This window comes from Eleutherodactylus coqui, chromosome 6, assembly GCF_035609145.1.
Source record: "Eleutherodactylus coqui strain aEleCoq1 chromosome 6, aEleCoq1.hap1, whole genome shotgun sequence".
In the NCBI taxonomy this organism is placed as follows: Eukaryota; Metazoa; Chordata; class Amphibia; order Anura; family Eleutherodactylidae; genus Eleutherodactylus; species Eleutherodactylus coqui.
Window position 1 is genome coordinate 23577444 of NC_089842.1, and position 12735 is coordinate 23590178.

The window sequence follows — 12735 nt, forward strand, 5'->3', positions numbered from 1 at the left end:
CTACTGGGTAAGTGACTCGAATGACCTGCGTGAACCCCGCTATAAAAATGCAGCAATTGCATTTTTACGGTCCTTTTCACACACCTAAAGAATTTCTATTGACTTTTTTATTTACTGTAACTAGGGCTTATTTTCAAGGTAAGGCTTATATTTCAAAGCTCCCCAAAAATCCTGAAAAATCATTATAGGGCTTATTGTGGGGGTAGGTCTTATTTTGGGGAAAACAGATTAGGTCGCCTCTCTTAGGACTGTTTTGTCTATTTGATCCTGTATCCATTTATTCTGTATGTTCTTTGCCTTGCGCTTCAACCTGTGTATGTTTATCCATTTCCCTCCAGTCCTTGCATCGTTCCCGTTCTGTGGCAATTCAGTGCTGTTCTGTATTTTGTGTGCCCTGTGTTCAGTACATTGTCCCTGTGTCAGCCCAAGGTGAAGACAATGGGGCCGTTCTTATCAGGACACCTACCCTGCATTTAGGCAGCGGTCTTCCCATTTTCCTGACTAGCTAAGGGCAAGATTCCTCTTCTGAGATTGCTCTGCAACGGTACCTCTGACCACTGGGGTCAGCTGCCAGCCACACCAGGTCTGGTCCAAAAAACAGGCTGGTTGGTTAGCACTGTGGGTTCACACTCATAGTCCCTAACAGCAAAATCCTGTAATAGGTGCGCTTTATAGTACTGGTGCCTTCTCATGTAGCAGAGGATGAAAGAGGTCACAGGTGCAGAATATGACGCCGCAAATAAAAGGCGATTTAGACTTCTCTTTTGTTCGGTCACTTTGCATTTTGTTAATTGAGAAGATAAACTATTAACTCTTCTATTTCTGAAAGCATTCTCTGCAACAATTTTTCACATCTGCCTAAAACTTTTGCACAGTACTGTATATATGTACTGGCATTTAACCCTTACAATGACACCAAGTAGCTCCAGGCACCATGACCCAAGTACAAATTATGTCTTTGCACCCACTATAGCTGAGCCCCTGGCACTACCAGCATCCGTACCAAGTTGCCAGTCTCAGTAATGTCACCATAACACAGCTCACTTATCTCCTCTATGACCAGTGTCAGCATCAGCGCCAAGCAAAGAATTGTATCACAGACATCACAGCCGACCGGGCTTGGTACACGTTATATACTCGTTAATCTGAGGGTGGAACAGGCGGAGGGCTGGGCGTAATTTAACAAAACAAAGAAAATTACGGCTCACCGCATGTCCTGCAGCTCACATAGAGGTGTCCACAGTAGTCAATTAGCAGTGAAAACACCAAGCCGCTCCTCGGGAACATGTGAGACACTGATAGCGGCGAGGGCCAGCAATGATGAAAATCCAAAGTTTAATTCAATAGATTGAAAACATCAGAAAGGCGCCGATCCTAGGAAATATAACCTATGCGTTTGGGCTCATAGGAGCCTTAGTCACAGTATAGCAGTATAGTAGAACCCAGCGATATAAATAGGGGAATGACGTGTGAATAATCGGAATGCCCTCCTCCATATGCAAGTGAAATACAAGAAAATAAAAAGTGCAATAACCGAATCAATAAATACACATAAGATCCGTCTGCGAAGACCGAGGACGCAATATTCTGTTACAGCGTTGTGTAATCTGCCCTTGAGCGGAATATTCAGCACCAGAATCTGCACCGCAGAAAAAAGATTTTTTTTTAGGACAGAGCCTCATGCAGATAATGAAAAATGAAATGCGACGGTGAAAAAGGAAAAATGACTCACCTGGCGTAGGCGGCTAACCCAGGGAAGGGTCGCTGCCACACCGAGGCTCCTGGTTCTCAGGTAGGTATACTTCTTACGCACTCAGGCACCCCGGGCAGGAGAGCATCGAGTCCAAAAAGGCCCATTATCGGAAAGCAGAAAGAGTTTAGATAAATAAAACAATAAAGATACCCGCGCCCATGAGATAGTGGTAAAAAGGGACAAAGGACAGGAAGGGGATCTACATACGGACAGAAACCCCCTTCACCAAAGGCAGCGTGACTAATGGAGTAAAGGTATAAAACGGTTTAATCCTTTAAACAAGGATAAAGGTCCAATAGTTGTGACGCGTTTCGGTGGCTTATAGACACCTTTATCAATAAATCCCACAAGACTCATTTAGCCGTTAAAACCGCAATTAAACCCACACTAATTGACAAAATATCGCCGGCGCTGCGTCCTGCAGACACTTCTGTCTCGAGTGAACGGTCGCTATTAATTCTTTACTGCCCTGCTGCTCTGCCCATGTAGTATACCGCGCCGAGTGCACCTCTCGTTGTGTATCTAGTATCTAGTAATCGCACCGCTAGACGCGCCTTATCTGGATCGTCACTTGTTGAACGTTCATCAGTCTGATATTTCTATCTAAGAGACCATTCACATGCCACGGAATATTCTGCAACAGCGTTGCCAAAGGTGCCGCCCTTGAACTGCTAACTGGGGAGTTTTATATGGAATTGCCGGCAGGATTCTGCTATTTCCAATTCTGCACCAAAATCCACAGGTTAGCAGTGCAGATTTTGGGGCTGAATATTCCACCGCAGGACAGACTCCACAACACTCCCTAAAAGTTACTGCTATTGAGAGAGTTACAGTTTCTGAGAGGAACCTGCTGTGGCTGCCACCAACAGGCAGATACGAGTGTAAGCGTGACATCTGTGGACCCTGTGCTGCTCTCTGATCCTCCAGAGCTGCAATCTCCCAGCTGCTTGTTCGGTGTCTGCACAGAGCTCATTCTGATTATATACTGAATCGCCTTCACACGGGGCACAGCACAGTGATCGGACATAGGAAAAATAACTCCCTGCTACACCCGCATTATAGGAACTGAATGATCAGGCGGGTGTCCACTATCAAGGTTGCTGACTGTCTCCAGTAACAACCAGCAGTCACTCAACCTTTTATGTAGGTCAGTTTTATATATAAAATGACATTCCGCTGACAATTTCTGACCAGGGTATAACTTCCCGATAGTCCAGAACAGGAACCGGTTTGTCAGATGTTGGGCTCATATTTTAATCTTGTATGTATTTTATGCTTTAGCCCTTTGTCATGGCCGCTGGTGCCACCTCTGCGTGCCCACCTATAGGAATATACAGTACAGGTCCAACAATAAGGTATCATGAGGACTGCGGCGTCCACTTTCTGTGTCTCTCTAAGTCCCGTGGGACCGCTGCTATGACTGAAGTGAGAAAAGCGGACTGGAAGTGGCCTCCTTCTGCTACAATGCATGCACTGAACCGGTCAACAGTGTAGTCTAGGGCTGGTGCCATCATTACTGGACCACGTTAGTGAACGGCAAAGCGTTGATTCAGTGCAGATGCCAAGCAAATTACTAGTAAGAGCATGACCCAATCAGAAGGCAATGCAACTTCAATCTGAACATGTGGGTTGGAAATTGTCACGATCACCTTGCTGTTCATTCCAGGGACTCTCAGTACAGATCGGTACCTAAACCTTCAGATGACGGTGGCTGACTTCCGGGATGATCTGCCCCGATAGTAGCAGAAGGAGGCCACTACCAGTAAACTTTTCTTCAGTCATATCAGCGGCCCCACGGGACTCAGAGAGACGCGGAAAGCAGATATCTTCGCCTCACATGCGACTCTTTGACTTTGGAATTGGGTTTTACTCTTTATTAGAGATGAGCGAGCGTACTCGGATAAGCACTACTCGCTCGAGTAATTGGCTTTATCCGAGTATCGCTGTGCTCGTCCCTGAAGATTCGGGTGCCGGCACGGAGCGGGGAGCTGCAGGGGAGAGCGGGGAGGAATGGAGGGGAGATCTTTCTCTCCCTCTCTCCTGCCCGCTCTCCCCTGCGACTCACCTGTCAGCCGCAGCGACACCCGAATCTTTAGCCCCGAGCACAGCGATACTCGGATACAGCCAATTACTCGAGCGAGTAGTGCTTATCCGAGTACGCTCGCTCATCTCTACTCTTTATCTCTACAGGGGCCACAAGATGAAATGGAAATCCATGGACCCAGGTGGTATACCATCGTGTAGTGCATCCATGCATTTCTATTCAAGTACCTCTTGTTTTTCAATATAGGACACCAGTAGGGAGATGTAGCGCCAAATCGGTCTTCTTGACCTCAGCCTGAACATGAAGACGTCGCCATTCTATAAGGAAGCCCAAGATGTTCGCTTGTGTCCAAAGTAGAGGAGATGACATGGACTCGCTAAGGGAGACTATAGCTGAATTATCCAATATGAAAATGGTGGATTATCAGAACGTCAAATGCCGGACTAAAGGAATGTTACTGCATGTGACCTTGAATTAGATGAAAAGAGGGAAAAATCAGCAGATTGTTGGACAATTTTCGAGGTTATATATCTAATGGTCAAAATCAGACAGCAGGACTTCAGCTGTGACGGGGTTAATGTATTCTCGGCAACCTGGAAGGGAAACAAATATTCAAAAACTTTTAATATGATCTCCTATCCACTGAGGAAATGGAGCGAATTGTGTCTGGCCTAACTTCTTGGTGGAGAGCCAAAGCATTACAACTCCACAAGTCACGGGATTAGCCAATAGTTCATACGTCAGATGGTGATCTAAGTAACCGGAAGAGGTGGGAGCAGAAGTGACGTGATGGGGCAGTGTCTTCTTGACCTTGAAGTAGAGGACACGATGAGAACTCAAGACGGTCGTTTGTGTTTTCTGCCTTTATTTCTTTTAACTTCTTGAGCTCTTTTGCGTTCTTCTCTTTACCGTAGGTGTCAAGAGTAGAATTCTGATTGCTTGCCAAGAACAGCAAGAACACTTTTTGCCACATGTTTTTCATCCCCGAGGCAGCCATTTTTTGATTGGACACTGGAGGGCCTTGTGTGACAGCTATTTATAGGGGATCATGGGCGGAGCTTATTAGTTGCGGGAAAAGGAGCATAGAGTGCACATCAGCTGCATTTGTGGAACATTCTACTTGTATCCAAAGAGTTAATTATTTGTAGAATCCGTGTCCGGGGTTACAGAGACAACGCCCTGAGACTCGCATAACTTCCAGGGGACGGAAAGGAGCAGAGCTGCGAACTTGGAGGTAAGACGCCATTTGCTTAGCTTTCTAGTCTAGTTTTGCATTTAGACTCCTATGAATGTGTTCTGGGGTAGGAAATGAATCATTATGTCTGAAGGTGATGATAAGTTTATAACATAGAGTTTACACAGTGACCCTTTGCATAGAGATAAGTACACAGGAAGTGGGGTGGGGTGCAGGCAGCCGGGCTACAGAGTGCTCACAAAACAGGGGCGGCTCGGCTGGTGCCTTCTACTAGCCTCAGGTGATGTGCAATCGGCCTAGTCTGGGGACTTCTACCATGTTTCCTAGAAAATAAGACACTGTTTATATTTTTGCCCCAAAATAGGCACAGCGTCTTATTTTCAGGGGGTCTCTTAATACTCACCTCACAGGCGGTGTCTTTGTCTCGCTGCTCTGCAGGTGTGCCAACATTCTTCTTTGTTGTCCTCACCATTGACAGAGCATTCTCTTCCTGGTAACGTGGGTTGAATACCACACTTTCCAGCAAGAGAATGCTGTGATTGGTTCAGGACCACAGCCTCAGCGAATCATAGCTAGCGATTGATGAGCCAATCACAGCCATTCAGTGATGTCATTCATTAAATGGCTGTTTTTGGTTCATCAAGCGCCGGCTGTGATTGGCTAAGGCTACAGTCCTGAGCGATTCACAGCATTCTCTTGCTGTAAGCATGGTATTCAACCCCCGTTACCAGGAAGAGAATGCTCTTTCAGTGCTGAGGGCGACACTGAAGATTGTCGTTGCGCCTGCAGATCACCTGGAGGGACCAGGGCGCCGCCTGCGAGGTGAGTATTTTTTTCATGTAGTGTAGCTAGGGCTTATTTTTGGGGGAGGGTTTATATTTCAAGCTCGCCCCTCTCTCCTGAAAATCAGGGTAGGGCTTATTATCGGGGTAGATCTTATTATCGGAGAAAAAACACGGTAGGCGCTCTCCCTGAGGAGAAACGATAGTCTTCCCGACCCATTTTGTTCTGGTCTAGCAGGAGTTTGTAGAGCTGTGATATTCTCTCCTCATATATTGTGTTTACTGAGACTTTCATCATTTTATTTTTCTCAACAGAAATGGCTGTTCCCATCTCTTCATCACCAAAGAAAGTAGGGTGAGTGCAAGTGCTGACAACATGCAAAATACAATGCCATAGACACACATCAATATATGTACACTGACATGCCACAAGTCATGGGAAGGAGTTAATATCGTGTTGGACCCCCCTGGCCCAATAATGTGCAGCAATTCGATGTACCATCACTTACACAAGTGGATGGAAAACATCTGGAGGGATGGTGAGATGCTGGATAGCACCAGCTCTGTGATATTTGTAGGCGCAGAATCTTAGGTGTGAATGAACATCTGCACCACATCCCTTAATTGCTCGATTGGGCTAATGTGGGGTGAAAATGTAGACCACATCATCCATAGGAACTCTCCAGAATGCTTTCAAACCAATTCTGGACCACTTGGACCTGATGGCACAGTGCATTATCCTCCTAGAATATCCCATCATTGTGAGGGTACATGAAGTCCATGAAGGGGTGCAAATGGTCACCAAGCAGTGGAGTGTAGCTGCGTTGGTCAAAGATGGGTTTAGGTAGATCAGTGGACCCAACCCATGTCATGAGAACACACTCCACACCAGTATGGAGCCACCACCAGCCGGCACAGTGCCTTGTTGACAGTCGGTGTCCATGGATCTGTGCCACTCACAAACTCTACCATCAGCCTGAAACAATTTAAACCATGTCTCATCAGACCACGCCATATGTTACCTGTCCTACAGGGTCCAGTTGGCAACCTCAGAAGCCTCCGGCATTAAATGTCAATTCTGCTAAAGTTGCTTGTCTGTTTACACCGACAATTCTAGTAAGATGCCATTGCTTGTGATCATTATGCACCTGTGGGTGGCCACTGTGCTGTACACTGCAGGTGGTAATGCCTTCTATGATGTATTTTCTGTACACACATAATAATAATAATAATCTTTATTTGTATAGCGCCAACATATTCCGCAGCGCTTACATAGACAGGGGGAATACAGAAAAACAAAAGTACAAACATTACAGAACCGCGGTTACAAAGTAATCAATTGATGGAAACAATAGGGGTGCGGGTCCTGCTCCAACGAGCTTACATACTACAAGTAATGGGGTGATACAGAAGGTAAAGGGCTGGAGATGTGCACAGAATGGCGAGGTGGAGAGTGAGGGATGCTATACACAGACAATGGTCAGACATTTAGCCGTGTGACGGCAGAAACAGTATGACTGCAGGAGCGGTTTATGGTGGCTAGCAGGGATTGCAGTCAGTAGGTCAGGGAGCATGTTATCAGGCGGAGTACAGAGGGGTTTGGTTTAGGGGATGTGATATGCCTCCCTGAAGAGGTGCGTTTTTAGAGCACGCCTGAAGTTCTGCGAGTCCTGGATTGCTCAAGTAGCCTTTGGTAGTGCGTTCCAGAGGACCGGTGCTGCTCTGGAGAAGTCTTGGAGGCGGGAATGAGAAGTTCGAATTAAAGGGGCGCTCAGTCTGGTTTTGTTAGCAGAGCGGAGGTGATGGATTGAGATGAGGGAGGCGATATAGGGGGGCGCTGCACTGTGGAGGGCTTTGTGGATGAAGGTGGCGAGTTTAAATTGAATTCTGTATTTAACGGGCAGCCAGTGCAGTGACTGGCACAGGGCAGAGGCATCAGAGTAGCGACTGGACAGGAAGATGAGCCTGGCTGCCGCATTCAGGATGGATTGGAGGGTGTAGAGTCTGGTGCAGGGGAGGCCGATCAGCAACAAGTTGCAATAATCGAGTCTAGAGTGGATGAGGGCAACAGTAAGCGTTTTTAGCGTGTCCACAGTGAGAAAGAGCGGATTCTTGCGATGTTCTTGAGGTGCAGCTGACATTTTCGGGCCAGAGATTGATGTAGGGGGTAAAAGAGAGATCAGAATCGAATATGACCCCAAGGCAGCGGGCATGTTGTCTAGGAGTTATGGTGGCGCCACACACTGAGATGGAGATGTCAGGCGGAGGTCGGTTAGTGGAGGGTGGAAATACCAGTAAGTCAGTTTCTAGAGAGGTTTAGTTTTAGGTAGAGAGAGGGCATAGTGTTAGAGACAGCGGACAGACAGTTGGTGATGTTTTGGAGTAAAGGTGCAGAGATGTCACGGGAAGAGGTGTTTAACTGGGTGTCATCAGCATACAGGTGGTATTGGAGGCCAAATCTCCTGATGGTTTGTCCAATAGGGGCTGCGTAGATAGAGAAAAGAAGGGGGCAGAGGACCAAGCCCTGGGGGACCCCAACAGCAAGGGGAAGAGGAGGGGAGGTAGAACCAGCAAAGGAGACACTGAAAGAGCGGTCAGATAGGTAGGAGGAGAACCGGGAGAGGGCAGTGTTCTTTAGGCCAATGGAGCGTAGCATACTGAGGAGGAGTTTGTGGTCAACAGTGTCAAATGCTGCAGAAAGGTCGAGGAGGATCAGTAGGGAGTAATCACCCCTCTATTTGGCTGTCAGTAGGTCATTGGATACCCTTGTAAGGGCAGTTTCTGTCGAGTGTTGAGGTCGAAAGCCAGACTGTAGGGGGTCTAGGAGAGAGTGCTCTGATAGGTAGCTTACAAGGCGGGAGTAAACCAGGCGCTCTAGTAGTTTGGAGATGAAGGGGAGGTTTGAGATGGGTCGATAGTTGGCAGCATCAGTCGCGTCCAGAGTCGGCTTCTTTAGCAGTGGGGATATGATGGCGTGTTTGAAAGAAGAGGGAAAGATGCCAGAGGTCAGAGAGAGATTGAATATAGTGGTGAGATGGGAGATGACCACTGGGGAGGAGAAACGGAGGAGGTGTGAGGGGAGGGGGTCGCTAGCGCAGGTGGTGGGGCGAGCAGAGAAGAGCAATTTGGAGACTTCTTCCTCTGTTGCTGGTCTGAGTACAGACAGTGAGCAGGAGCTAGGTGCAGTGCTGACAAGACTAGGGTCAGGGCTAGTCTGAGATTGGGAAGTTATTTCCTGACGGATGTCATCAATTTTCTTTTTGAAGTAGGCAGCCAACTCAACAGCACTTAGATCCGTCACCGGGGGCTGCGGTTTAGGGCTGAGAAGGGAGTGAAAAGTATCAAAGAGCCGTTTAGGGTTGTGGGATAGTGAGGAGACTAGAGAGGTGAAATAGACTTGTTTGGCATGGTGGAGGGTAAGGTTGTAGGTTCTGAGCATGAATTTGTAGTGGAGGAAGTCTGTGGACATTTGCGATTTCCTCCACAGCCGTTCAGCACTTCTAGAGCACCGCCGGATGAAGTGCGTTTGAGGCGTGAGCCAGGGTTGCCGCGGTCTACATCGGATGGCTCGGGTCCTGGGGGGCACCGCTTCATCCAGGGCATGTTTGAGAGCGGTGTTGTAGTGAGCGGCAGCCAGGTTGGGGCAGGTGAGGAGAGAGATGGAGGACAGAGAGGACTGTAGGGATTCAGCAAAGTCCTGGGTGTGAATGGCCTTAAGGTTCCTGTAGGTACTGTAGGTAGGTGGGTCTGGAGAGATGTTAGGGAGCGTGACAGAGAAAGAGAGGAGGTTATGATCCGAGAGTGGGAGAGGGGAGTTAGTGAAGTTGGAAGCAGAGCAGAGCCGGAGGAAGACCAGATCCAGAGTATTGCCACTCCTGTGAGTGGGAGAGGCTGTGAGTTGAGAGAGACCAAGGGAGGAGGTGAGCGAAAGAAGCTGAGAGGCAGATGGGGAGTTGGGGTCATTAGTGGGGATGTTAAAATCACCTAAGATGAGGGTTGGAATTTCACAGGATAGGAAGTGGGGGAGCCAGGCAGCAAAGTGGTCCAAAAACAGGCGAGCAACACCTGGGGGGCGATAGATAACTGCTACTCGCATGGACAGCGGGCGGAAAAGCCGTAGCATATGTACTTCAAATGATGGAAAAGTGAGTGAGGGTACAGGGGGATGACCTGGTAGGTACATTTCGGGGAGAGAAGAGCACCTACTCCTCCGCCACACCAGTCATCTGGTCTCCGGGTATGGGAGAACTGCAGGCCATTGTAAGACAGTGCAGCATGGGAAGCCGTGTCAGACTGCTGTATCCACGTTTCTGAATTCCTCAACATGATGCTGTGGATTGAGGAATTTACATCCCTGCACAACTTCAGAAATGGGATGCCTTATCTATTCGGCACCCACTGGCATGCCTTGTTTGAACTTCGATTCAAGTTGTCTTACCTTGAGCATGCTGGCCAGTGGTCAACCTCACTCACCAAATTACACCCTACAAATTATACAGGAACAGGTAAAACCACTTCATAATTTGAATATTGCTATCCCATTAGTATGGGAATATCAGTGCATATACACAGTGAATGGCCGCTTTTTTAGGTACTCCCTTCTAGTAGCATGTTTAACCTTTGGCCTTCAGAACAGCTGCAATTAATCTTGACTTCTGTCCCTGGGTATCGGAGGACCCGGGGTCCCACAAAAAACCTTCTCCATACCATTATTCCTTCCATCCATTATCAGGCAGGAAGGGTTCATCGATTCATGCTGCTCATGCCAAATTCCGACCTCCCATGAGCGTGGTGCAACAAAAACCTTGACCAGGCGATGGTCTCCTACTGTTTGGTGATGCATGTTTTGTGCTCTTTTGTCCCCTGGAGTCTCGCCTTTCTATTTCTTAGACACAATGGCGCTGGGACTGGTCATCTGCTGGTATAGCCCATCTGTGTTAAGGACGATGAGTTGTATGTTGGAGCACCAGCGTTGTATTTGACTGCAGTTTCCTTGAGTGTGCAGCGCCTGTTGATCAGAACAATTCTTGACATCCTCCTCTAACCCCTTTTGACGAGGAGTTGTTTCCATCCACAGGACTCTTTTTCGCTGGATATTTTTAATTGATCTCATCATTCTTTGTATACTCTCTACACTATTACACTACCAACACATGGGTGAGAGCGATATCGGACTGAGAGACTCGGACGGATATTGCGCTCACCAATGTGCGTTTTCACTGCAATGTGAGGCCTATTTATGTCAAAACATCTCCCATCACTTCAGTAAGGTAGTGATCCTCTGGCACAGCTTTCAGCCTTGTTGGAGGATCGGCATGTGTTTCCCAATGTGCGTTCCGTCTTGCTGTCCCATTGAAAACCATGGGCATTGCATTCCGAGGAAAGACAGAACATGCAGAGATTTTCTGTCCTGCGCCGCACCGCATGGGGTTCATATTCATACAACACTTCTGTGTCTCGGAATACACAAATCTCGCACAATTTTCTCGGCCGTGTGAAACCGACTTTACTTGGGAAAACCCTACAGGATTGGCAGTAACCCCCCCCCCCCCCCCCCACACACACACACATTCCAGTCTACATGACCAGGTGTCATTGGAAGATGCGGAGATCCGTGGGTTTTCTCAATTTTTGTGAATCCTAACTGAAACTGATCCCCGGAAAACGTGTCACAGAATTTTATGCTGCACTCCGGGGTCTTGGGGATAATTACTAGAGATGAGCGAGCATACTCGTCCGAGCTTGATACTCGTTCGAGTATTAGGGTGTTCGAGATGCTCGTTACTCGTGACGAGTACCACGCGATGTTCGGGTTACTTTCACTTTCTTCCCTGAGAAATTTGCGCGCTTTTCTGGCCAATAGAAAGACAGGGAAGGCATTACAACTTCCCCCTGCGACGTTCAAGCCCTATACCACCCCCCTGCAGTGAGTGGCTGGTGAGATTAGGTGTCACCCGAGTATTGAAATCTGCCCCTCCCGCGGCTCGCCACAGATGCATTCTGACATTAGTTCAGGGAAAGTGCTGTCGTGTTGGAGCTGCTATAGGGAGAGTGTTAGGAGTTATTGTAGGTTTCAAGAACCCCAACGGTCCTTCTTATGGCCATAAATCTTCTCTATATGCGCTCAATGGGGCCGGCGGCAGCAGCGCCGACCCCATTGAGAACATATAGAAGACAAATCCTTCTTCTCTGCCATAGCTGTAACAGCTGTGGCAGAGAAGAACGATGTTTGCCCATTGAATTCAATGGAGCCGGCAATACAGCAGGTTCCACTGAAAGCAATTGGCTGCCAGCGAGCGCAGGATGAATTGTCGGGAAGGGGTTAAATATAGAAGCCCTTCCCTGCAATTCATCCAGAAATGTGTTACAATAAAAATATATACCGGCGTATAAGGCGACGGGGCGTATAAGACGACCCCCCAACTGTCACCTTATACGCCGGCAATACAGCGGAGCAAAGAATAAAATTCATTACTTACTTCTTCTGACGTTCTGCGGCGCTGCTGCAGGCTGTCACTCCCTCCTGGTGTTCTGCGGTGCTCCTGCAGGCTGTCGCTCCCTCCTGGTTCCCGGCAGAGCATTGCTTTCTCTACGAAGGGCTTTAAATCCCCGCCTCCAGAAACACACGTGCCTTCAGCCAATCACAGCCAATGACAGTGATGTCATTGAATGGCTGTGATTGGCTGTGTTTCTGGAGGCGGGGATTTCAAGCCCTGCGTCCAGAAAGCAATACTCTGCCGTGGACCAGGAGGGAGCAACAGCCTGCAGCAGTGCCGCAGAACGTCAGAAGAAGTAAGTAATGATTTTTATTCTTTGCTCCACTGTATGGCCGGCGTATAAGGTGACAGTTGGGGGGTCGTCTTATACGCCCCGTCGCCTTATACGCCGGTATATATTTTTATTGTAACACATTTCTGGATGAATTGCAGGGAACGGCTTATATATTTAACCCCTTCCCGAC

General features: G+C 48.0%; 1 protein-coding gene across 4 annotated transcripts in view; it reads left to right on the forward strand.

The window, feature by feature from the left end:
* The first annotated feature begins 4601 nt into the window (after nucleotides 1-4601).
* The window catches only part of LOC136631944 (uncharacterized), a 36401-nt gene continuing 28267 nt past the window's right edge, over nucleotides 4602-12735 (forward strand). For 2 of the 4 annotated variants that reach the window (XR_010793101.1, XM_066606449.1), the window contains exons 1-2: nucleotides 4603-5031; nucleotides 6090-6129. Coding sequence is in view for 2 of the 4 variants with exons in the window: in XM_066606449.1 (XP_066462546.1) it covers nucleotides 6092-6129 (38 nt within the window). In the remaining 2 variants the exon portion in view is untranslated. Of the gene's footprint in view, nucleotides 5032-6089; nucleotides 6130-12735 lie in introns of all 4 variants that reach the window. The other 2 variants (XR_010793102.1, XM_066606448.1) reach the window with 2 other exon arrangements.